Below are 22679 nucleotides of genomic sequence, written 5' to 3'. Positions count from 1 at the left end.
TCACTTGAGCCCAGGAGTTTGAGGTTGCAGTGAGCTATGATGATGCCACTGTACTCTAGCCTGGGTGACAGAGCGAGACTCTGTCTCAAAAAAGAAAAAAAAGTAATATATTTCTATAATAGAATACTACCCTGCAATAAAAAATAACTACTAATCCATCACGGATAAATCTCAAAAAATCTTATGCTGAGTGAAATAAGCTAAAAACAAATTGAAACAGTGAGACTCCTTATATAAGAAGGTCAAAAGCAGACAAAAATGGTATATGGCTTTTAGAAATCAGAATAGTAGTCGCCTATGAAGGATGGGATTGACTAAAAATGGGCACAGTGGAGCTTCCTGGGATCATAGAAGTTCTGGATCCTTATCTACCTTAATGGATGTGTGCCTTTGTTTAAGTTTATCAAGCTGTACTGTTAAATGTGTACATATTATGGAATGTAGATTATACCTCAATAATGCACTGTAATGAAAGTAGAATGATGTTCATATGAATATAACAACAACAACAAAAACCCCTCAGTATATGGATTAAACAGCACATCAAACATAACCTAAGAGAGAATTGGTGAACTGGAAGCTAGATCTGAAGAGATTACCTGAATTGTATCACCAAGATGCAAAGAATGGGCCCAGCACGGTGGCTCATGCCTGTAATCCTAGCACTCTGGGAGGCCGAGGTGGACGGATCGTTTAGCTCAGGGGTTAGAGACCAGCTGGAGCAAGAACGAGACCCTGTCTCTACTAAAAAAATAGAAAGAAATTAGCTAGACAACAAAAATATATAGAAAAAATTAGCCGGGCACGGTGGCGCAAGCCTGTAGCCCCAACTACTCAGGAGGCTGAGGCAGGAGGATTGCTTGAGCCCAGGAGTTGGAGGTTGCTGTGAGCTAGACTGACGCCACGGCACTCTAGGCCGGGAAACAGAGTGAGACTCTGTCTCAAAAAAAAAAAAAATAAAAGATGCAAAGAATGAAAAATATGAAGACAGGTTAAAAGACATGGCGGACAGAATGGAAAGGTCTGGCATACTTCTAATCAGAGTTGGCAAAGGAGAGAGCACAAAGGATGGGGAAAAGGAGTATTTGGGAGAGACATTGGCTAAGAATTTTCCAAAAGTGATGAATGACATGAATTCACACATACAGGAAATACAACATATTAAGCAGAATAAATAGAAAGGAATCAACATCTAGACACATTGTAATAAAACTACAAAACACCAATGATACCTTAAAAGCAGGGAGTAAAGCCAGATCATCTACAAAGGAATGATGATTAGACTGAGCAGATTTCTTTACAACCAGCATACATTGTGCCTATTATATACCCACACTGTCCTAGGTACTTAGAATGCAGGGATAGCAAGACAGACCCAGTCCCTCTCCTGTGGAGCTACAGCATGTGTATCAGAGATAACCACGTGGAGAGAGTAATTACAGTATGATGAGCTGCCATGGTTGGAGGGCAAGAGAATTAGTAAGAAAACAATACATCAAGAACCGCATTACCAAGATTTTCCTATCAATGCTGGAATATCCATGTGTTTACCAAGATGAGGAGGGCTTTTCTCTCCAAGAGAGCACTGGGACAGCAACTGCTGTGTTCATACAACCACCCTTGGACAGGAGGCAGACCAGATGTCCTCAGACTGGCAGCTTCCTCTCTGGGACCCCTGAGGAAAAGGGCGAGGGAATGATCCTCCCCAGGGCCTTCTTCAAGGCCCTAGACTGTGTCCCTGTGGCCACAGGCCAGGTAGCGGTGAGCAGGGCCCTGGGTCAGCAGAGGCTCACTGGGAGGCAGGGTGTTATACTGGAATGAGGCCAGAAGTGTCAGTGATGGGGAGGGTGCCTTGGGGCATGGAGTGCTGCCCGTGGTCAACTTAGGCTCTGTCTCGGCTGGAGGCTGACTTCCTGTACCAACAGCAACATCTCTCTGCCCTGGACCCATGCCAACGTACCGGGCTTGCCTGGCTTTCCTTCATTAATTAGGGAATCCTAGGAAGCTCTCTCCCCTACTCGAGGGCAGGGACTGTGTCCTGTTTAGCCTTCTATTCCCACTGCCTGGGCAAAGCTATCTCCAGCAGGTGCTTATTTATTTAAGGGGTGGGGTCCTGGTTGAGAGAGGTGAAGGATTTGGGGAGAGAGGGCGTGGGGGACAGGACACGGAGGAGCGAAGCCTGGGAAGCAGTGGAAAGTTCTTCGGAGAAGGCTGGAAAGACGGTGTGAAGGAAGGCGAGCAAAGGACAGGGGAAGGTAGGCTGCTTGTGCTCTGGGGGTCGATCAGGCCTGGAGGAGAAAGGGGCCGCCAGTCGCCTTTGTGACCCTCACAGAGTCTTACCAGGGAATTGGGGGCGCGGCCCTTGCCAGCCCCTGGCCAGCCGCCAGGTCCCCGCCCTCCCCGGAATTTACTCCTGTCCCGCCCTTCTCGGGATTTAGTCCGCGCAACCTGGGCGGCTCCGCAGCCGCCGCTTCCGCCTTCGCCAGGTGAGGGTCGGGACCAAGCAGGACGCCCTGGGCTGGGACGGGCAGGTGAGCAGCGGTCGCTTGAGGTGCATCCGCAGGATGCCGAGCCTCCGGTCCTCTGCCCGGGTCCTTGCCTTCCGTGGCCGCGTTTCCTCCTGTCTCCCTCCTGCGCGCTTTCCCCTCCCCACCTTACCTGCGCTGCCGGGTCTCCCAGCGTCCTGGGCCTTCTCGTCCCCGCCCCCTGCCGGCGCCCACTTCCCAGCCCATCTCCCATCTCCGCGTTTCCAGCTGGGCCCCGCGTCGGGGCCTCCACTTAAGGGAGGGGGCTGCCCAGGTGTGTGTGAGAGAGTGTTTGTGCAGGCGGCCGGTACCCGCAGTTCCTAGAGGCTTATTTAACAAAGGTTGGTGGAGTTGCCTTGAAGCCAAGTTAGACTGAGTGACTCAGGCTGCCCGCAGGGATCTATACCTGGAGCTGAGAGGTGGGTGTGGACGGGACTGTGCACCTGGTAGCCTAGGTGGCTCTCTAGGCAGGACCTAAGCTTAGCGGCCCATCCCAAATGCCCAATTTGATTTAAAATGTTGCTGCCTCAAGTGTATAAGAGGCAATGACGCTGGGTGTCTGTCTCTGGGTTGAGGGGCAGTATGCCCATATAACAAAGGTATGTGTGGATACTGTACCTTGGTGTCTTGTGTGGGGGGGTATCTTTGGTGTTTGGAGGCAGTGAACTACAGTGTCTCAAGTACGCAGATGTGAGAGGCGTGTGGCAGTCAGCCTGGGCATTTTGCAGCCCCATGCTGGGATGTCTCAGCCTTGAGAGGGCATGTTTTGCAGCATATCCGAGGGTCTCAGTATGTGCATAGGTAGCAGCATGTGGGAGGCAGCATACCTTTGTGTGTGTGTGCCCGTGTCTACCTATTTGTCTGAGGTATGGAGTGGTTGGCATATCTGGGCCCTTCCCTGTGTGTGTGGTAGGCAAAAACATCTCATGTTTGAGGAGGAGAGGTGTCTCAGGAGTATGCACAACAGTGTAGCTCAGGTCTGAAAGAGTTGTGTATCCGGTGTCCTGGGGTGCAGAGGCAGTGTGCCATAATATCTCAGGATTGAGGAGGGCATCACACCTGGGGTCTAGTATGAGCAGACAGTGTACTAAAACCTCAGGTGTGAGGAGGGCAGGTTACTCAGTGGTGAGGGGTAGCATATCTGGAGGCCTTGGCACAGGGAGCATTCTACCTGGGGTTTATGTGTGTGAATGGCAGGGTTCCTGGCTGTCTGCTGTGTCCCTCCCTCCGTACCTGAGTGTTTCTGATGGCTTGTGGGTGGAGCTGGAGACCCTGTCTCTGGTGCCTGAGTGTCTCAGGTGCCTACCCTCGGCTATACATCTGAAGGGGAATGCCATTGTCCTTAGGGATTCCTTCTCCAGACATGCTCCCTGAGGCAGGCTCCCTGTGGCTACTGCGGCTGCTCCGAGACCTCCAGCTGGCCCAGTTTTACCGGCCCATCCTTGAGGAGCTTAACGTCACTCGGCCAGAGCATTTTGACTTTGTAAGGCCTGAGGACCTGGACGGCATTGGCATGGGCCGGCCTGGTGAGGGACCCCTGCCTCAAGACCCTGGTCTCTACTTCCCCAGCCTATCAGTTGCCTGTCCTCCCACTCCCCGCCCCTTTTCTTGCCTGTAAATCTCTCTCTGCCCTGCCCTCCCCAGCCCAGCGCAGACTGGCTGAAGCTCTGAAGAGGCACCGTTCAGGGTTCAAGCCTAAGAACTGGGTCTACAAGGTATGTGTTGTCGGGGATTGGAGGACAGCTTAAGCCCAGGAATGAGGTGGGCCAGGTGGCTGGAGGGGGATGCAGGGTTCTGCGCACCTGATTTCCCACTCCTGTTTCAGATCCTTGGAGGTTTTGCCCCAGAGCAGAAGGAGCCCACCAGGCCCTCGGACAGACCACCGTGCTTCCCTGAGCCAGAGGGTGGACTTAAGTGTCTGATCCCAGAGGGTGCTGTATGCAGGGGAGAGCTGCTGGGCTCAGGCTGCTTTGGCGTGGTGCACCGAGGGCTGTGGACGCTGCCCAGCGGCCAGACTGTGAGTGTCCAGGGACCCTACCTCATCCCGGGTTCCTGGCCCAGCTGCCCCCTCTGTTCCTCAAGCCCTCTCTGCTCTGGCCTTGGCGTGGTGGTTCCCCAGTGTGCCTGATGGTGCTCCCCCGCCTCCAGGTCCCAGTGGCTGTCAAGTCCCTCCGGGTAGGTCCCGAAGGCCCTGTGGGCACAGAGCTGGGGGACTTTCTTCGAGAGGTGTCCATCATGATGAACCTGGAGCACCCACATGTGCTGCGTCTGCACGGCCTTGTTCTGGGCCAGCCTCTGCAGATGGTGAGCAGATCCACGCGCTGCTCACCGCACAGCCCCGGGGCTGGTGTGCGGCAGGAGGGTGGGCGGCCAGAGTCCCATGGGGCAGACCGCAGCTCATGAGGCGCTGTGCTCCTACAGGTGATGGAGCTGGCGCCACTAGGCTCCCTGCACGCGCGCCTGACGGCCCCGGCCCCGACACCCCCGCTGCCCGTGGCCCTGCTCTGCCTCTTCCTGCGGCAGTTGGCGGGGGCTATGGCGTACCTGGGGGCCCGCGGGTTAGTGCACCGGGACCTCGCGACACGCAACCTACTGCTGGCTTCGCCACATACCATCAAAGTGGCGGACTTCGGGCTGGTGCGGCCGCTGGGCGGTGCCCGGGGCCGCTACGTCATGGGCGGGCCCCGCCCCATCCCCTACGCCTGGTGAGGGCGGGGCGCTCGAGCAGGGTGGGTCTGGAGGGCAGCAGCTGGGCAGCTCGAGGGCTGGTCTTCTGAGGGAGGCTGGGACAAGAGGGGTTGTCACCCTTGGAAAGGAGGACTTCTGAGGACTTTGGGAACATGGGGTGGGGTGAAGGGACGTTCAGTGGAAGATGAGCTCCGAGGGCACATATCCAGCCCCCTTCAGCTCCGCTTCCTTCCGCAGGTGTGCCCCAGAGAGCCTGCGCCAGGGAGCCTTCTCATCTGCCTCAGACGTGTGGATGTTTGGGGTGACGCTGTGGGAGATGTTCTCCAGGGGCGAGGAGCCCTGGGCCAGGGTCCCGCCGTACCTCATCCTGCAGAAGCTGGAGAAGGACCGAGCCCGGCTGCCTAGGCCTCCCCTGTGCTCCAGGGCCCTCTACGCGCTCGCCTTGCGCTGCTGGGCCCTCCACCCTGCTGACCGGCCTAGCTTTTCCCAACTGGAGGGGCTTCTCCAAGAGGTGGGGACCCCCATCTCCTCAGATACACAGTGTCTCTTTCCTCCATTCTCTCTCCTGGGGTTCCATGCACAAGACTAACACACCAGATGCCAGTGCTGGGCTCTGAGACCCAGCTCTGAGCAAAACAGATTCAGTCCCCACCTGCAGGGAGCTCAGAGCCCTGGGGAGGCAGCTTGGGGCTACCTAGATGCAGTCTGGGAGACTATGGTCTGTGTCTGGGCCGGAAAAGGGGCATAGAGGAGAGAGCAGTAGGTCACAGGGGGTGTTTGACAGGCAGAGGAAGAGTTCAGCGTGGGAGGGGAAATGGAAGTAACGAGGCGGCAGAGTGAGCAGGGGCTGCATGCCGGAGGGTTTTCCAAGGCGTGGCAGGTAACACTAGCTAACAGGTACACCTTACAGTGTAAGGTATCACGCTACCTGCTTTATGTGGATCCTTATGCAGATTCACTCATTTCATCCTCTCAGCCATCCGGTGAGGTAATTATTATCTCCATTTTACTGATGGGACAGTTGAGGCACTGACAGTTTATGTGGCTTGCCTAAAGTCACACAGTAAGTGGAGGAGTTGGGATTTAAACCAATTTGACTTCAGGGCTATTTCCTAAATCACTACACTCTATTGTTAAAGTTTAATCTTTACTCTGAGGGCATTTGGGAGCTATGGAAGGGTATTGAGCAGGGGAGTCACAAACCAGCTTTGCACGTTATGTCACTGTGAAGTGGTGCAAGAATGGATGAGAGGGATGATGCTGAGGATGAGAGGACCAGGTAGGTGACAGTGGCTGTGAAGCTCTAGGTAGAGATAGGGCCCTTCTCTGTTGCTCCTGAACCCTGGGCAGTCTACAGCTTGGCATGGAATCCAGGTCTACCTCCCCCACCAGATTACAACTGGGAGACAAGTAGAGTCCCACCCTGGGCCCAGCACAGAGGACATACGTGGTGTGGGTTTGATTGGTGGGTGCACAGAGGGGAGTCTGCTTTCTTCCATGTTCCCATATTACCTTTCTGACTCAAGCCAAAAGCTCAACCCTTTCCTCCTGTCTCCATAGGCCTGGCCTTCTGAGGGACGCTGTGTAAGGGATGTCACAGAGCCAGGTGCCCTGAAAATGGAGCCCGGTGATCCCATCACCATCATCGAGGGCAGGTGACAGCCCCATACCTCCCAAGCAGCCCCGGGAGGAGGAAACCCTCTAAACTTTCCTGACTCCTGGTCCCCTCTCTGCTTCTCCCAACTCCTTGAACCCTGATCTTCTGCCTCTTCTCCTCCTCTACCCACTGGGCCCTGAGAGCTCCAGCATAGTCCTGGCCTCCCTGCTGGGGCTGCCGTTGGCACACAGAGCGCTTTTGCATTAGGGAGAGGCTTCCCTCCAGGCAGATGCGACTCCAAGGCACACAGCCTGGTGAGCTGACTGTGGGTTGCAGCCCAGACCCCACACTTCCCCTTGTCCCATCCCGTTCACCAGCTCCTCTTCTCACAGCCCCAACTCCACAATCTGGAAGGGCCAGAATGGTCGCACCTTCAAAGCAGGCAGCTTCCCGGCCTCGGCAGTGACGCTGACAGACTTGGCGGGCTTGCCAGCTGCCTGTCCAGAGCACAGAGGCTCCCCTGCCCAGGGAGAGCAACCCCCAGGAAGCATAGAGGGGTGAGGACCTGAAAGGGTGGGGGATAGGGCTGGGCTGGGGGGACCAAGTCCAGCAACTTCTCTGGAAGGGAAGCTTGGGGACAGGACCAGGGTGGAAGCTGGTGATCCTGGACTTGCCTCCCAGCTAGAGCTTCCACCTGGGTCTCCTAGGTGCCCCGGAGGGTTTCTTTGAGAGGGAACATTGGTATGTGTGGTGGAGAGGGGTGGTGTTGAGGATGAACTGATCACTGCCCGACAGGGACAGAAAGAAGGAAAAGCTTCGGGATCTACACCCAGCACGGGGCCAGAGAAGGAACACTCCTCTGCATAGGATGAAAGGTGGGCATGGCGGGACTCCAGGATCTCTGAGGAGATCCAGAACAGCCCTCCATTTGTGCACCCTGCCCCGAATCCATGCCTTTGCATGTATGATTTCATTCCCCCAAATCCTGTCCGTTGGCATCCTAGCTATACTGTGAGATCTTAAGAGACAGGAAGCCCCCCTGCCTTCCCTACTGAACAGAACCTCCCCACTCTGGACCCTGAGCACTCAGTTTTTTGGGCCCTCAGCTGCCTAGGCCTTGGTGTCCATTTGCACTCCTGTCTTACTGTCCCATCTAACACATGAATCATCCTGAGGGCAGGGCTGGCTAGCTTATCTGCATATGTTTGCAAAACCATCCAGCTTAGCACAGGTAAGACAAAGAGCAAGAAGAAGGCAGGACCTAGCATCTGGGCCTCCTCTCAAGTTGTTTCTTTTTCAACTGTACAGGCATTTCCAAGAGTCTGGAGTCAGTTCTGTCCCTGGGCACTCGTCCCACAGGGGGTGGTTCAAGCCCCCCTGAACTTCGACAAGCCAGAGCTGTGCCCCAGGGACCCCCAGGCCTGCCTCCATGCCTGCCTTTTGCCTCCAGCTCTTCTCAACCCAGCCAGCCTCTTAAGGAGCCGCTTCCCTGGCCCAAAAGAGAACCCCCACACAATCACCCCATGGGAGTGCCTGGAGCCACTAAAGCCTCTGTCCCCACTGGAGCCCTCCTGCCCAACCCTGAGTTGCAGAGGAAGATTATAGAGGTGAAGTCTCATTGCAGTGGCCATTGTAGTCCAGAAGGGGCCACAGGCTGGGGCAGGAACCTAAATAAAGCTTTGTCCCCCACAGATGGAGCTCAGAGTACATGGAGTCACCCATCAGGAGTGTCAGGTAGCACTAAGAGCCACTGGGGGAGATGTGGAGTCTGCCATCCGGAACCTCAAGGTAAAGCCGGACCCTTCTCTTGGGCTACCTCCTCTCCTGCCCCTGACACCTAGTGGTCAGCTGCCCTCTCTCCTGCTCCCACAGGTAGACCAGCTCTTTCACCTTAGTAGCCGGTCCAGAGCTGACTGCCAGCGCATCCTGGAGCATTACCAGTGGGACCTCTCAGCTGCCAGCCGCTATGTCCTAGCCCGGCACTGAGCTCTGCTTCCCTGGGCATGTATGCCAGCATGGAAAGCCTGGGCCCTTCAGGGCCTGGCCATGTGGGACCAAGCAGAACAAGAACAAGGTCCTGACAGGGGCAGACTTTCCCACCTGGGGAAATCCCACCTGCTATGGGCGATAGAGGAGGAGCCCTGGGTCGGGCACTGACAAATGTCTCCTGCCTACCCTGCCCCTTGGCCTCCGAGGGCTCAAGCTCCTTTGGCTAGGCCAAGAAGGATCTAATCCACTCTGCCCACCACACTCCCAAACAAGGGGAGGACTTAGAGGAAAGAGCTGCTATATATCCTATCCAGAGGAAGCTTCCCCTCTCTATAGAGAATGATGAAGCAGCCGCACTGGACCATGGGAACAGCCACCCTGAACTGTCATCAGCAACCACCCTGAACTCTGTGAGCAAGTCATCCTGGATGATGGAAGCAGCCATACTGACTTGGGACACATGGCCCAGGGCCATTGTAGGGGATGACAATTGTTCTCTTGGACTCAAGGACATTTGATCCTGGTAGCATGGATTATGAGGCAGGCCAGCCCCTGCCCAAATTCAGCTGTCACATTTCCCTTTGTTTCTTCCCACACCAGGTCTTTCTTCTACCCTCCCCCATTACATACATCTTCCAATGTCCAAAAAGTTACAAAGTTTATATGAATATAACATACAAAGATGCAGCCTCCTTCCTAGGGCAAGGGAAGGAAGGGGTGGTTAAATAAGGCACAGGAAGCTGCAGCAAGCACCAGCTGTGGGCAGGGCCCAAGGGGAAGAGGAAATTGGCACTGGAGCCCCGCCCCTGCAGCTGTTGGTAGGGAGGTAGGGACCCCCTCAAAGTGCCATAGTCTGAGGCTGAGCTAATTGGCCAAGCTGATGCAGGTGGCTATGTCTGCCACCTTTGGTGCCGCTTGCCCTTCCCCACCCAGCCCTGTTGCAAAACCGTAAAACCCAAGTCCTGGGTTCCAGAGCCTCCTTTGGAGCAGAGACCCCCAGAAGGGGGCAAGAGAGAGTGGGTAGGGGAAGTTTGAAAGCCGATATGCCTGTGTGCTGGGGGACTGCTAGGAGACAGTGGTGGAAGGTAGCAGGGGACAGGCTGTCATACATATTCTTCTGTGGGTACCACAGGGGAGGAGGCCAGGAAGTAGGGTAGGGATGGGCCCCTCGTCTGTCCCCTGCAGTGTACATGGAGGAAAGGGGCTGCCTCTGAGGAGGGGCCAGGCCAGGGCAAGTGACCATCTTGAGTTCTGGTTGAGGTGATGGTCTCCTCACACCGAGGTGGCCTCTAACTGGCGATGGCAGAGGGCCCAGTGCCTCCTCGCTTCTCGAAGAACATGTAGTCCTGAGGGGAGGCCACGGTCAACAGGAGAGCTGAGCCAGGCTGGCCCAGCTCTCACAACCCAAGTCTGGAACCTCAACCCCCCCATAACGTTATCCCAAACCTTCTCCTAGCAAGAGGCCAGGAAGCGCACAAAGCTTCATGTGACAGCAGAGAAGCAGGAGGGGAGGGGGCAGCCAACTCACAATGAGGAACGTGGCTCCCAGCAGCACAGCCTTCACCCTCACATCCAGGTCCAGCGGGAACTGCAGGCCAAAGTCATCTGCATCCGTGAGGGCTTCTCGGAGCAGCCCCCCCCACTGCTTGCTGATGCGGCCCACACTGCGGGATTCATCCTTTGTCTTCACCTGTCAGGAGGGAGGGAGGAAGGACCCAAGTGGGGAGAAAGTAACCGATCTCACCTGCCTCCAATCCCACTCCCGCAGTCACCATGTATGAATTGTGCAGGCCCCACACTCAGCGAATGTTCCCATCCGGAGGTCACCCAGTTACCTCTTTCCCAACTGGCTCCCATCACAGAATGCAACAGCTGGGGAAGCAGGCACCCTATGTCACGCTATGAGTCTATAGCAAAAATCAGGATTCAGACTCTGATCTGTTGCTGTTCAAAGGCCATGCATGACATAAATGGACATCAGTGGTGGGAGGAATGGAAGCATGATATAGTCTAATCCTCTTAGTGTATGGCTGTTTGCTAGGTTTGCTTTGGTTCCCAATGTCCCTGCCACCCACAGTGGGTCCAATTTGTGCTCTGCACAAAGTACCCTAGCCGAGAGGGCAAGGAAGGCTGCTGAAATCCTGGCTGTACTTCTACCAGCCAAGCACACTCCCAGAGGCTTTGTCTACCCAAAGGAGTGCCTTTTCCCTACTCTGCAAAGTAGGGGTGGGGGGGCCTGTGCAGCATTGTATACAAGCCTGATCTAGAGGGGATCCAGGCCTATCTGTTAGGGGGAGGGGAAGCAGTAGATAACCTTCGAGGACCGCAATTTCCACTGGCCTCTCTGAGCCCAGCAGCAACAGGCCCTGCTGTTGTGGGTGGTAACTCACAGTGACTTCCTGGTCCTTTTGCTGTGCTCATTCTCCAGTGAATAGAACTGGAGTGATTTCCTTCTGTGTCCTTCCCATCCTTATTCCCCACTGCCCTACAGCTCTGGCACACTTCTTGAAGCCCAGTCCTAGGCTGGACAGGACCTGTCCTAGCTAGCCCTGCAGTCCCAAGGGTGCAACCCCAAGTATGGACCATTCATAGTTGTGTAAAAGGGATGCTATGAGAACCCCACAGTCTACAAATTCTCATCCAGGGATCACCCACTTATCTCTTTTCCAACCAGTTCCCATCACAGAACCTCCCTCCGGCTACCGAGGTGACTCATTTTTTACAAGTAACCTTACATAAGCCACCTCATTAGAAGTGTTGGAAAGTCTACTGGATTATACCTGTTGGTTTTCCCTTATCTGCACAGGGAATTATCCCTTAAAGACCCAAGGATCTGTAGAGTGCCTTTGTCTTCTGCAAACCAAGGTGTTTCCCAGGCCTCACTCTGGAATTCTCACCACTTGGGATGTCCAGGCTCCAGGTTGGTGATAGGAATGCACGGTGAGAAGAATATCAGCTGGATATTAGGTTGGAGAGGCCATTCGGACTTCTAGGTTGGCAGGGCAAGCCATGGGATGTGAACACGTTAAATTAGCACTTACTCCAGGGCCTGGGCTCACAAACTTATGCACAGCAGCCACATGGGCCCAGCCCCCATGGCAGACTTAATCATCTTTTACTCTAAATCCAGTCTGGCCTTATGTTCCCTACCACCACCAACTTGGAGCTATATGTAACCATCAGCATTGGTCCTTAAGATGAAATCCTCTTTGCTATATTATTATAAGACCATGGGGCCATCCTTATTTCCCAATGCAGGAAAATTGCAAATGTGGTAGGAGTCACTGTGGATTTGGATTGATGAGCTAAGGATCTTGACCTTAGTGTTGGCCATCCTGGCTCATGGAAACTGCCATCTTGCTTATGAAGATCCCAGGAATCTCCCTATATTTCTGATACCTCAAAGTTGGTGTCTGTGCCACAGCCACAGGTCCAGCAGGGTCCCACCACTCGCAGGACCGTCTGGCGATCAGCATCCTGGATGGAGAACTTGGGGAGGAAAGGATGCCAGGTCTGCAGTACATGGCCAATGGTGGTGCCTGGTGGAGCCTGTACTTCCATCTGGAGTGGGAAGCAGACAGGGTCACTGCCCAGCCAGGGCACCCTGGCCCAAGCTCTCACTGGTCCCAACTCTACCTATTTGGCCCCCAACTAAACCTCCCATCCCCATCTGCCCACTCCCACCCAGTCATGCCTCATCCTGGGCCTGCCCCATCATTGTCCCGCCCCGTCAAGGCCCGCCCCCTACCAGAGCCTCTTCCCAACCCCATCCCTCCCACCCACCTCCTGGAGGCCACAAGGGCAGCAGCTGCAGCCACAGTGGAGTGGGCGGAGCAAACGCAGCACCTCCCGGTCCCCGGGGTCCGCCAGGCGGACACGCAGCGGCCGGCGGGCACCACAGCACAGACGGGCGCAGCAGTTGCTCTCCTCGGCCGCCTGACCTAGGGGTTGCCCGGCCCCGGAGCGCAGTTCGTACCGGTTACAGTTCTCCCAGCCGAGGAACGCTGCCAAGGGTGACACTGAAACTCAGACACAGCCTGCCCAGGCGCCCACCATCCTTGTCACCGTCATGAGGCCCAACCTACTCCTCCTACTTACTTTCCATTCGCTCAGCCTTCTGGTGAATCAAGATCTGATCAATCTGGAAAGAGAGTTAGGGGCAGCACAGACATCAGCTGGTCCACCTGCACGCCCAGGTCCCCTCCCCGTCACCCTTCCTTCCTTCCACTCACCTGCACCAGGAATTCCAGGCCAGAAGGCACCCCTGGCAGTGGCAAGAAGGGGGCAGCAGACACCGGGGCCACGGGGCCGGGCGAGGGGAAGAGAGCGAAGCCAGGTGCAGGGGCAGGTATCTGGGCAGGCACTGGTGCCTGCCCGGGCCCAGGATGCAGCGCCGGCTCCGGGTACCCAGTGGTCACAGGGTAGGGAGGTGGGGGCGAAGGGGCGTAGCCTTTGGGGGACAAGTAACCTGTTGGGGGCAGGGTTAGATTAGAAAGGGACCCGTGGCTTCATGCCCTTATTCCTCAACCCATGGCCCGCAGGCTGCGGGGGAAATGTGGCGGGAAGAGGCAGAGAGAGATGGGGCAGGGGAGCAGGGCGGAGGCTCCCCAGGGGCCCCACCCAGCCAGTCAGAGCACATTCTCGGAGGATGTGTTCCACACCTGGCTCCCAAGTCGGTTGGGGGATAACGGAGACCCCCGGCCTTGCGCGCATTTACCTGCCATGAGAAAGGGGCTGGAGTTTTCAGGATGTCCGTGTCGGGGCGGCTTAGTTCTGGAAGTGGAGGCAAGCCCGGAGACAGCCAGACAGACACAGAGACAGACACAAAGACGGACAGGCAAACGCGGAGAGGCAGCTGCGCGCCGGCCCAGGGTCTCTCGGGCGGCGCCTCTGACTCGGGAGAAACCGAAAGTGTCAGTGGGCGGGGCGGGGTACCTGGGACCCTGGATTCCCTCAGGGGCCCCAGAACCGCCCCCTCCCTTTGTTCTCCCATTCTCTGCGGAGGCGGCTGTTGGAGGACAGCAAGACAGAGGGACCCGCGGTCAGACCGACGGCCCGACCTCGAGGGCGGTCTCCCTGACCCCTCTGTGACCCCCTCACCTGAAGCCCTCAGCACAGTCGGGGTGCGGAGCACTCGGCGGCTCTCAGGAGCTCGGGGAGGTGGGCCCGGGATCTGACTCCGCCCCTCGACCCGTCCAGGCCCCGCCCCTCCCGGCCTGAGCGGCGCGTCTGCGCAGACAGGAGGCCGCCTCTTGTCCCGCGCGGCCGCGGACCCTGGACTGTGCGCTACTTGGCGACGCCCCCGTCCCCGCCCCTTCCTCTCCGACTGCAGATGCCCAGAGAGGAAGAGCGCCTGGGAAGGACGGCGGGCTAAGCCCCAGCCCTGCGACCCCCGGCCAGGTCCGCGGAGTGCTCTGCGCCGCGCTCCCACGGCCCGGCTGTGCTGAGTCCTGGGTTCGGGCCTCGCTGACGCAGCGGAACACCCTTCGCACTCTCTCATTGGCTTCCAGGACTGGCTCCTGGCTCCCTTTCTACCTCCCAAGGGCGACCTCGCTATTCTCTCTCCGTGACGCAGCGGTGACCCACGCAGGCGCCTCGCAATTACAGTACTTCCTTCAGGCGCCCCCGCCACGCGGTTAAGGGGCCGCCAGTGACAGTAATGAGTGTGCGTGCGTGAGTTGAGGCTTGGGGTAGTGGGGCAGAGAGGAAGCGTGGTCAGAAAAGGTTTCCCCCAAGACGAGGTCTGGGGTCTGGGTCCTGAGCAGAGGAAGGTCCGCAGGTGTAAGGAAGCCTTGGGAGCCTACTGGCTGAGCGGCGCAAGGGATGAGTTTAGAGACAATGCTGTCCACGTGCACAGAGCCCCTCGTGGGAGCTGGGATTTGGCCCGAAGGGCAGCAAGGAGCCCACCAAAAGATTTTAAGACAAAGACAGAAGGTCAAATGTGTGTTTTAGAAAGATCGTTCAAACTGCAAACTACAATGTCGAGAACAATGAAGGTGCGCAATAGTCTAGGGGAAAGGATGGCTGTGGTAGTGGTAGCGCAGACAGAGGGGGCAGACGTTAGAGGTATTAAGACAATAATATAATATAGAACTTGGTTTGGGGGGTGAGATGTGAAGGTAATTAGTGAAGGATGACCCCAGATGCCTGTCTAGTAACCAGGCAGATGGAGGTGTCACCTGCCAAGAGAAGCAGGGGAGACGCAAGTGGGGGAGGGAGGGGCCTCTGTCTGCCCCTATGTCCTTGTTCCTCTGGATTTGTCCTGGCCCCTTCTCCCAGGGCTGCTCAGCTCCTCCCGCAGCTTCAGTCCTCATCTGCTTCAGACTCGAATGCCTGACCTCTCCCCCGGTATCGCCTAGTGCCTCAGACTCCACATGGCCCAAAGCTTGAGCTAGCTTCCACCAAAACATAAACATACAGAAATTCAGTGATCCAGTGAAGATTTAGTGAGCACCTACTATATGTCAGACAGCACTGAGGTGATAGGAATATATAGCAGAAAACAAACACCAAATTCCTGATCTCCTGGGGCTTACATTCCAGTTGATAAGAGTCAGATAATAAGTAACTAAAATAAATGGGAAGTCAGATGGTGATAAGTGCTGTAGAGCAGGATAGGGAGGGTAGGGAGTGGAGGGCAGGCGTTGCCATTTAAAAGAGGGCATACTAGGAAGGCATCACCAAGGTGATAGCTGAGCAAAAACCTGAAGGAGAGGGATTGAGTCATACAGACTTCTGGGTGAAGAGTGTTTCAGGCAGAGGGAAGAGCAAGGACAAAGGCCCTGAGGCAGAAGTATGTCTTACTTGTTCAGTGAACAAAAGACCAGTTTGGCTGGAATGGAATTTACTGGGGGAGGTCAGAGAGGTCACAGGAGACCTTTTAGACCATTGGATTGTACTCTGAGATGGGAAGTGTTGGAGGGTTTGACAAAGAGACGTGAGACTTAAACACTGCAACAGTGGTTCTCAGCCCTAGCTACATGTTAGAATCATCTGGGGTGCTTTAAGAAATACCTATGCCTGAGTCCCACTTCATATCAATTAAATTAGAATATCTGGGGTGAGGTACAGACATAGGATCTTGTCGAGAATTCCTTAGATTTTAATGTGTAGCCACAGCTGAGGAATACCATGTTAGAAGGATTTGTCTTTCAGGCTGCTTTGTCAAGAGTAGGCAGTAGGTAGGCAAGGGCAAAAGGTGAGATATGGGCTTAGACGTGGGGCCAGGGTGACAGCAAGGGAGGTGGTGAGAAATGGTCAGATTCCAGATACATATTTGAGCCAACAGGACTTGATGATGGCTTGGATGTAGGATGTGAGGAAAGAAGAAGTCAAAGTTGACTCAGACTTGGCCCGGGAGACCCTTCTGCACAATGTGGGCCCGCCCTTACTGTTTGGCCCTACCTGCCTACCCAGTCCCGGGCTCCAGGCGCTCCTGTTTTCCCTCTTGACTTGTTACCAATATGGTCTTGTCCCTTTTTTTCTGGTGAACTCCTATTCATGTTGAAAACCCAGCAACACACTGGAGTCTTACCAGTCCCCAAAGGCAAAACAAACCCACCTCAGTATCTACTTGTCACACTGAACATAATGCATCAAGTTATCTTTTTAAATATTGCTGAAATGTATATTTTGGTTTGTAGAAGAAAGAACAAACTTAGCTCTGGGAGTTGGACAGAGGAAAGTGTGAATCACAAGTTACCCAGGTCCTAGCTGCATAATAGAAGGACAAGTTCCTTTATCTCTCTTAGCTTCCCTGTTCCTAACTTGCAGGGCTATTGAGAAGACCTCCCCAAAATGTTCAGTAAATGTCATAACTCTCATTCATATTAATGCTGCCTCAATATACATCTTCTTGTCCTGTCCCTGGCTTGTCACCTTTGACCTATAGCCTTTTTTTTTTTTTGAGACAGAGTCTGGCTCTGTTGCCCAGGCTAGAGTGCCGTGGCATCAGCCTAGCTCACAGCAACCTCAAACTCCTGGGTTGAAGCGATCCTTCTGCCTCAGCCTCCCGAGTAGCTGGGACTACAGGCATGCGCCACCATGCCCGGCTAATTTTTTTCTATATATTTTTAGTTGTTCAGATAATTTCTTTCTATTTTTTTAAGTAGAGATGGGGTCTCGCTCTTGCTCAGGCTGGTCTCAAACTCCTGAGCTCAAACAATCCGCCCGCCTTGGCCTCCCAGAGTGCTAGGATTACAGCGTGAGCCACCATGCCCGGCCACTTTACTCATCTTTAAAATGAAGAAATATGCCGAGTGCAGTGGTTCACACCTGTAATCCCAGTGACTAGGGAGGCTGAGGCAAGAGGATCACTTGTGCCCAGGAGTTGGAGGCTACAGTGAGCTATGATGACACCACTGCACTCCAGCCTGGATGACAGAGCAATACCCCATCTCCAAAAAAAAATTTTTTTAAATAAAATGAAATATTGTGGTCCTCTACTAACATACCTCCAAACGTGCCACCTCCCTGGATATAAGGGGGCCAGTGGCTCCCCATTGCCCTCAGGAGAGAGTCCAACTTCTCAGCACAAGGCCCTCCACCATTTGGCCCTGCTATCCTCATCTCTCACCCTCTCTTACCCTCTCAAGCCAGCCCCCAGGAATTCTTTCAGGTCTCTAATATACTCTCTTGCCTCAGGGCTGCCTTGAAAGCTGCTGGTATAGGAATCTGGAGCTCAGTAAAGACTAGGGTGGAAGATAGAAATTCTGGATTTAAAAGTTAGGCAGACTGTGATTAGAGATACGGGACTGGATGAGATCACCTAAAATCCTCTCATTGAGAGAAGGGGTCTGCACACTTTTTGAATGCATACCTTCAGAAAAATAAAGTATGTACCATGAATATATTATACAGACTGTACTTTATAAAACATACACAAAAATAGAAATTAAAAAGAATGACTGCTGGGCATGGTGGCACGAGCCTGTAGTCCCAGCTACTTGAGAGGCTGAGGCAGGAAGATAGCTTGAGGCCAGGAGTTCAAGGCTGCAGTGTGTGGCCATTGCTCCTGTGAATAGCCACTGCACTCCAGCCTGGGCAATATAGTAAGACCCATCTCTTAAAAAAAATAAATAAATAACAACTTTCAGTAACTTACTATTGCACTGCAAACAGAGTCCAAGTGCCTTACCACTGTCTGCAAGGTCTGTACTGGCCATCTAGGACCCCTTAGTCACTACACAACAGCCACGCTACCAACTCACCAAATTTTCTCCTGCCTCAAGCTTTTGAGTTGCTCCTTTCAGCCTGTTTTGCTAGCTATTCTTTATGCTTAGAATACATTTCCCCTCCACTTTGTGCATTGTTAGTTCAGCTTCAATAGGACCACCTTCACCAGTCTTGGTGGCTCACACCTGTAATCCTAGTGCTTTAGGAGGCCAAGGAGGGAGGACTACTTGAGGCCAGGAGTTTGAGACCAGCCTGGACAACATAGTGAGACCCCATCTCTAAAAAAAACTTAAAACTTAGTGGGGTGTGGTGGCTCGCACCTGTAGTCCCAGCTACTTGAGAGGCTGAGGTGGGAGGGTCGCTTGAGCCCAGAGGTTTGAGCTTGCAGTGAGCTATGATCAGCCACTGTACTCCAGCCCAGGAGAAGGAGTGAGACCCTGCCTCTAAAAGAAATTTAAAAATAGGACCATCTTGGTGAGGCCTTTCCATTTAAAGGGGCACACCCTCTACCGTCCAGCTGTTCCACTGCCTCCCTATTCTTTTCCTTCAAGCATATAGTGCAACTCGAAATGATTTATGTGTTTCGTTGTTTAAACTCTGTTTCCACTATCAGATGGGAAACTCCATGAGAGAAAGGACAGTGTCTCTCTTGCTGATAATTGATCTTCCTTATGATGTGCATCTGACACATGATCACCACTAGCTTAATAAATACTGCCCCCTAAACATCTTCCAGATCCCTGCATGCTGTGATACTGCAGCCTGCCTTGCCTCCTTTTCTCACTCGCTTCCTGCCTAACTTAGAAACTCAGCCCACAATGAAGACCCACGCTGCCCCAAACCCCTCCCTCCCCCACTTCATTCTTTGTCCATTGTGTTCCCTCCACACAACAGAGCTCCTTTAAGGATCATCTCAAGCACTGTGAAGCATTTTCTGACCTCCAATACATGATGATCTGTTCCTGCTTTGAACCCCAAAGTATTTTGTAACTAATGACACTCCTCCTGTCCTGCCTTGCCTTAACCCTCACTTCTAGATAACTGGGTGCTCAACAAATCTGTGGAACAACAGGGCTGAAAACCACCACTTTACAATAATTTTCAAAATCTAGTGGGCATCAGAACCACAAGATGAGCTTATTAAAATACAGATTCCCAGGCCCCCAAAAAGGGCTTCAGTAGGAATTTGCACTATTCCAAGCATTCTTTTTTATTTATTTATTTATTTTTTTAAATAAAAGGTGGGGTCTCGCTCTTGCTCAGGCTGATCTCGAACTCCTTAGCTCAAGCAATCCTCCCGCCTCAGCCTAGGTACTAGGATTACAGGCATGAGCCACCATGCCTGGCCCTCAAGCATTCTATGACTTTGATGCCTACTGGGTTTAAGAACTTCATAACAAGTTAAATGAAGTGAACAGAATGCCCAGACCCAAGGCTCACTGACTAAGTCTTAGGAGAGTTCAGAGGTTGAATCCCTACCCTTCCTCCTCCACGAAGTTAGATAAACAAAGACTCCAAAGTTTATTTGCTTTTCCCTTTTAATCCCTTTCCTGCTCCAACTCTTAAAAAATTACCCAGAAAACTTAGTAATTAAACAAGAGTGCTCAAAGAGCCAAGGCAAGCCATCCCAAGAGTAGCAGGCTCCCTCCCACAGGGGCCAAAGTCTGGATGCTGGGGTCTCCACTCAGAGCCTGGTAATAAAAGCTGGTGCAGAATAAGGTGGTTCCGGAGGCCAGTAGTAACCCAGCCTGAAGAAGACACAACGTAGAAAACAGTATTGTAAGTACAGGGCTGGCTTTGAGGGGTGGGGAGGGGGGGGCTTGGTCAGGTTTAGACAGGGAGAAAGATTACCCAGAGGGGCTTTCTGCAGTGGGGTACTGCTAACAGGGCCAGGCTGTGAAAGAAGTGGTGTTTGTTGGTTTTGTCAAAGAGCTGTAAGAAAAAGAGAAATGGGGGGACTTCCTAAGCAACATAGGAGCCTGAAATCCCGTGGTGACACATGGGACCAAAGTTCGTTCCCCCACCCTACCCTTGAAGTCCCAGCTTGCTTCCACACCCCAGGCTTGCAGCCCTGGCTGCTCCAAAGATCCTCACCACCCCCTCAACTTCTCTCAGGAACCCCAGACTTCATGCCCTAGTACATCCGCGAGTCGAGGAGCCCCGGCGCAGTTACTTCACCTCCTTCCCGTAGGCATCTGGGAATTGGGCGCCTGTGGAGAGGAGAGGGAAAGGTTACCAGTCCCGCCCCCACGCGTGGGGGACCCAGGTGGGCACAGGCGAGAAAGGGTGCCCCGCAGGAAGCTTCGATTGGTGGAAACACGCATCGGGCAGTACTGGAAACCAACTGGACCCGGCTGGGGGACTTTAAAAGATTTAGGATTCCGCGGGCCGTCTGGTAACCAGGAGGCTGGGCAATTCCCATAGGCTCCGCCCCTGCGTCAGACCCCAGAGGTCGCCCCAAGCACAGTCCCAACTTCGTCCCCAGCGCCCTAACCGTGCGCCCCGTAGGAGGCCAAGCCTAAAGCCCCAGCTCCGGACAAGGCGCCCAGGCGGCGGAAAGCAGTCCCCAGCCCCGCCATGGCAGTGGATGGTCACGCGCCAGACGAACACCGCCCAGGTCACCCGGGAGGCCAGCCAATCCCGATCACCCATGCAAATAAGGTTCACAGGTGCCCAATCCAGGCCGTGTTCATTTCAGCGTTCAGGTCCTCACCCGGGTACTGGAGCCTTTGTAAAACTGCTGCGGAGTGGCGAAGACGTCTGGCGGGCGGAGAAACCAGAACCAATTAGGAGCAGAGGAGCGAAGCGATGGGGGGCGGGGTTGAGGGCGGGACTAGAGGATTTGCGTCACGGATTGGCCCACTTTCCAAGTTGATCGCCTCTTCGAACCCTCCCCCACCACCTCCAGCCAATTTCCAAAGATCCCGGTCCCCACGCAAAGTTCCGCCCCCTTCCCCCATAGGCTCCTCCCGTTCAGCTTCAAACCAGACCCACTCCCAAAAAGAGGAGGCCTCCGGATACCCAAGCCCCACCCACCTCTATTAAACCACACCCACTGGAAGATGGCCCCTCCTCCATGGCCGGAAGCTCCTCCTTCTCTGTATGATGCCCCGCCCCCTGTATTTCAGCCTTCTCCCCCCTAGATCACAAGAGCTCCGAGGGTGGGAGATCCGGGGGGATGTCTCCACCCTGCCCCGGCCCGCTACGTCCATCCATACGTCTGTCTGTCCAATCCCACCCCCTTCCACAGTCTCCAATCCCCCCCACACTCCGGAGGGCGGGCGGGCAGGCAGGCGGGTGCGAGCGGGGGGGTGTGCGCCGCTCTCTCGGCAGGGGGCGGGGGAGGCGGCCGCGCGGTGACGCGCGGGGCTGCTGCGGCTGCTCCGCCGGCGGATCATCACTCTCGGGCTGGGATGGACGCGGGGCGGGCGGGCCCTGGCGCGCGGAGCCAGTAGTCCGGGCCTCCCGGCTGCTGAGCGTCCCTCGAAGCCTCCCCAACCCTCGCCTTCCTTCCTAGGAACCGTGCCGACCCCAGTCCCGGGGCTCTGGACTCGGCTCCCGCCCTCCTCTGAGTCCCCGGACCTCCCCCTCCCGCCCGCCCTCGGGATCGACTAGATCCCTCCCCCTCCCCGAGGATTCCGGCTGGATCCCTGCCCCTGCACCGCGGATCCTGCGCTCCCGGGCCCCTGGGGATTGCCGTGGACTCCTTCTCCAGCACCCGATTCTTTAGGATCCTCCGCCTGCACCTCTTTCTGGTCCCTCGAAGCCAGCCCACAGAGCCAGTGGATCCCCAATCCAGTCCTGTCTCGTTGCCCCCTCCTTGCTCTGCCGTCCCCACTGCGGGGTTCCCTGTTCTCGGGCTCCCCCGACACCATCCCCTAGATCTCCTTTTCCCGGGGATCGACTGGATCCCGGCCCCGCCCCCCCGGGGCTGGGGCGATCCCCCTCCCCCGCCGGGTGAGGCGCTGCGGGCGGGGGCTGGGCCTGCGGGGCCGCGGGGGCTCAGAGGCCGCCGCCCCCCTCCCGAAGGCCGTCCGCCCCCTACTCGGAGCCCTGGATGGAAGCACCACGGCCCCAGGGCTGAGCCAGGTAGGAGCTAAGCCGGGCCGGGTGGAGGGGGGTGCGGGCGGTCCACTGGGGTCTCCCTCTCCCCATCTCCCTCCCTGCGCCTGGTTTCCCCCAGCCTGCTCTGTCTGCGTGTCTCCGCCTAGGGATGCTCTCGCCGTGTCTCTGCGTCTTGGTCTCTTTGTCTCTGCCTCTCTCCAGTCCATGAATGATCCTTTGAATGGGCCCACAGACCCCGTGTGTTCCCATCTCCCCTCCCCCTCCTTCTCCCCTTCCCGGCCAAGCCATTTTCACCACTGCAGGAAAGGGGGGCCTGCGGCCTGAGCCCCCGTCCCTCAACTCTCCCCGGCTGGGGGAGTCAGGCCTGGGCAGGAATGGAGAGAGCAAGGCAGAGGGATGGGGAGGAGGAGGGAGCAAGATGTGGCAGACAGAGATGGGGAGAGAAAATGGGGGAGACAGAGATGGGAAAAGACAGGGAAGAGAGAGAGAGAGAGCACGAGCGAGCTTGAGGGAGAAATTTGGGGAAGGTATTTGGAGGAGAGAGAGAAAGAGATGAGGAAAATCAAGGAGAGAGATGAAGAGAGACTGAAGGCAAGAGCTGGAGCAAGCTGGAAGAGGCCCAGGAAAGATGCTCTGAGGGA

At 55.2% G+C, this 22679-nt stretch overlaps 3 protein-coding genes across 4 annotated transcripts; 1 reads left to right on the top strand and 2 right to left on the bottom strand.

Moving 5' to 3' along the window:
- The first annotated feature begins 3781 nt into the window (after nucleotides 1-3781).
- TNK1 (tyrosine kinase, non-receptor, 1) lies at nucleotides 3782-9468 on the top strand. 2 transcript variants are annotated; one of them, XM_012655729.1, is made up of 12 exons: nucleotides 3782-4051; nucleotides 4170-4240; nucleotides 4351-4542; nucleotides 4674-4829; nucleotides 4947-5230; nucleotides 5451-5724; nucleotides 6774-6868; nucleotides 7203-7367; nucleotides 7606-7685; nucleotides 8119-8417; nucleotides 8503-8598; nucleotides 8683-9468. In XM_012655729.1, exons 1-12 carry the CDS (start codon nucleotides 3856-3858, stop codon nucleotides 8794-8796), a joined length of 2022 nt encoding a protein of 673 aa, XP_012511183.1. In that variant the 5' UTR covers nucleotides 3782-3855; the 3' UTR covers nucleotides 8797-9468. The 2 variants fall into 2 exon arrangements, with proteins under 2 accessions (XP_012511183.1, XP_012511182.1); XM_012655728.1 differs by having other exon boundaries at nucleotides 3783-4051; nucleotides 7188-7367; nucleotides 8683-9443.
- PLSCR3 (phospholipid scramblase 3) lies at nucleotides 9436-13981 on the bottom strand. The gene is made up of 8 exons (XM_012655730.1): nucleotides 13900-13981; nucleotides 13517-13689; nucleotides 13032-13267; nucleotides 12898-12940; nucleotides 12583-12803; nucleotides 12199-12360; nucleotides 10328-10489; nucleotides 9436-10145 (listed from the first exon to the last, which is right to left on the bottom strand). Exons 2-8 carry the CDS (start codon nucleotides 13521-13523, stop codon nucleotides 10089-10091), a joined length of 888 nt encoding a protein of 295 aa, XP_012511184.1. The 5' UTR covers nucleotides 13524-13689; nucleotides 13900-13981; the 3' UTR covers nucleotides 9436-10088.
- Nucleotides 13982-19493: 5512 nt separating this feature from the next.
- TMEM256 (transmembrane protein 256) lies at nucleotides 19494-21160 on the bottom strand. Its single transcript, XM_012655727.1, has 4 exons — nucleotides 20468-21160; nucleotides 20152-20183; nucleotides 19825-19905; nucleotides 19494-19721 (listed from the first exon to the last, which is right to left on the bottom strand). Exons 1-4 carry the CDS (start codon nucleotides 20550-20552, stop codon nucleotides 19578-19580), a joined length of 342 nt encoding a protein of 113 aa, XP_012511181.1. The 5' UTR covers nucleotides 20553-21160; the 3' UTR covers nucleotides 19494-19577.
- Nucleotides 21161-22679: the final 1519 nt, after the last annotated feature.

Source organism: Propithecus coquereli, unplaced genomic scaffold (genome assembly GCF_000956105.1).
Source record: "Propithecus coquereli isolate 6110/MARCELLA unplaced genomic scaffold, Pcoq_1.0 Scaffold482, whole genome shotgun sequence".
Classification (NCBI taxonomy): domain Eukaryota; kingdom Metazoa; phylum Chordata; class Mammalia; order Primates; family Indriidae; genus Propithecus; species Propithecus coquereli.
The sequence above is the reverse complement of the archived record's forward strand: the minus strand, read 5'-3'. Positions and strand labels throughout refer to the sequence as shown.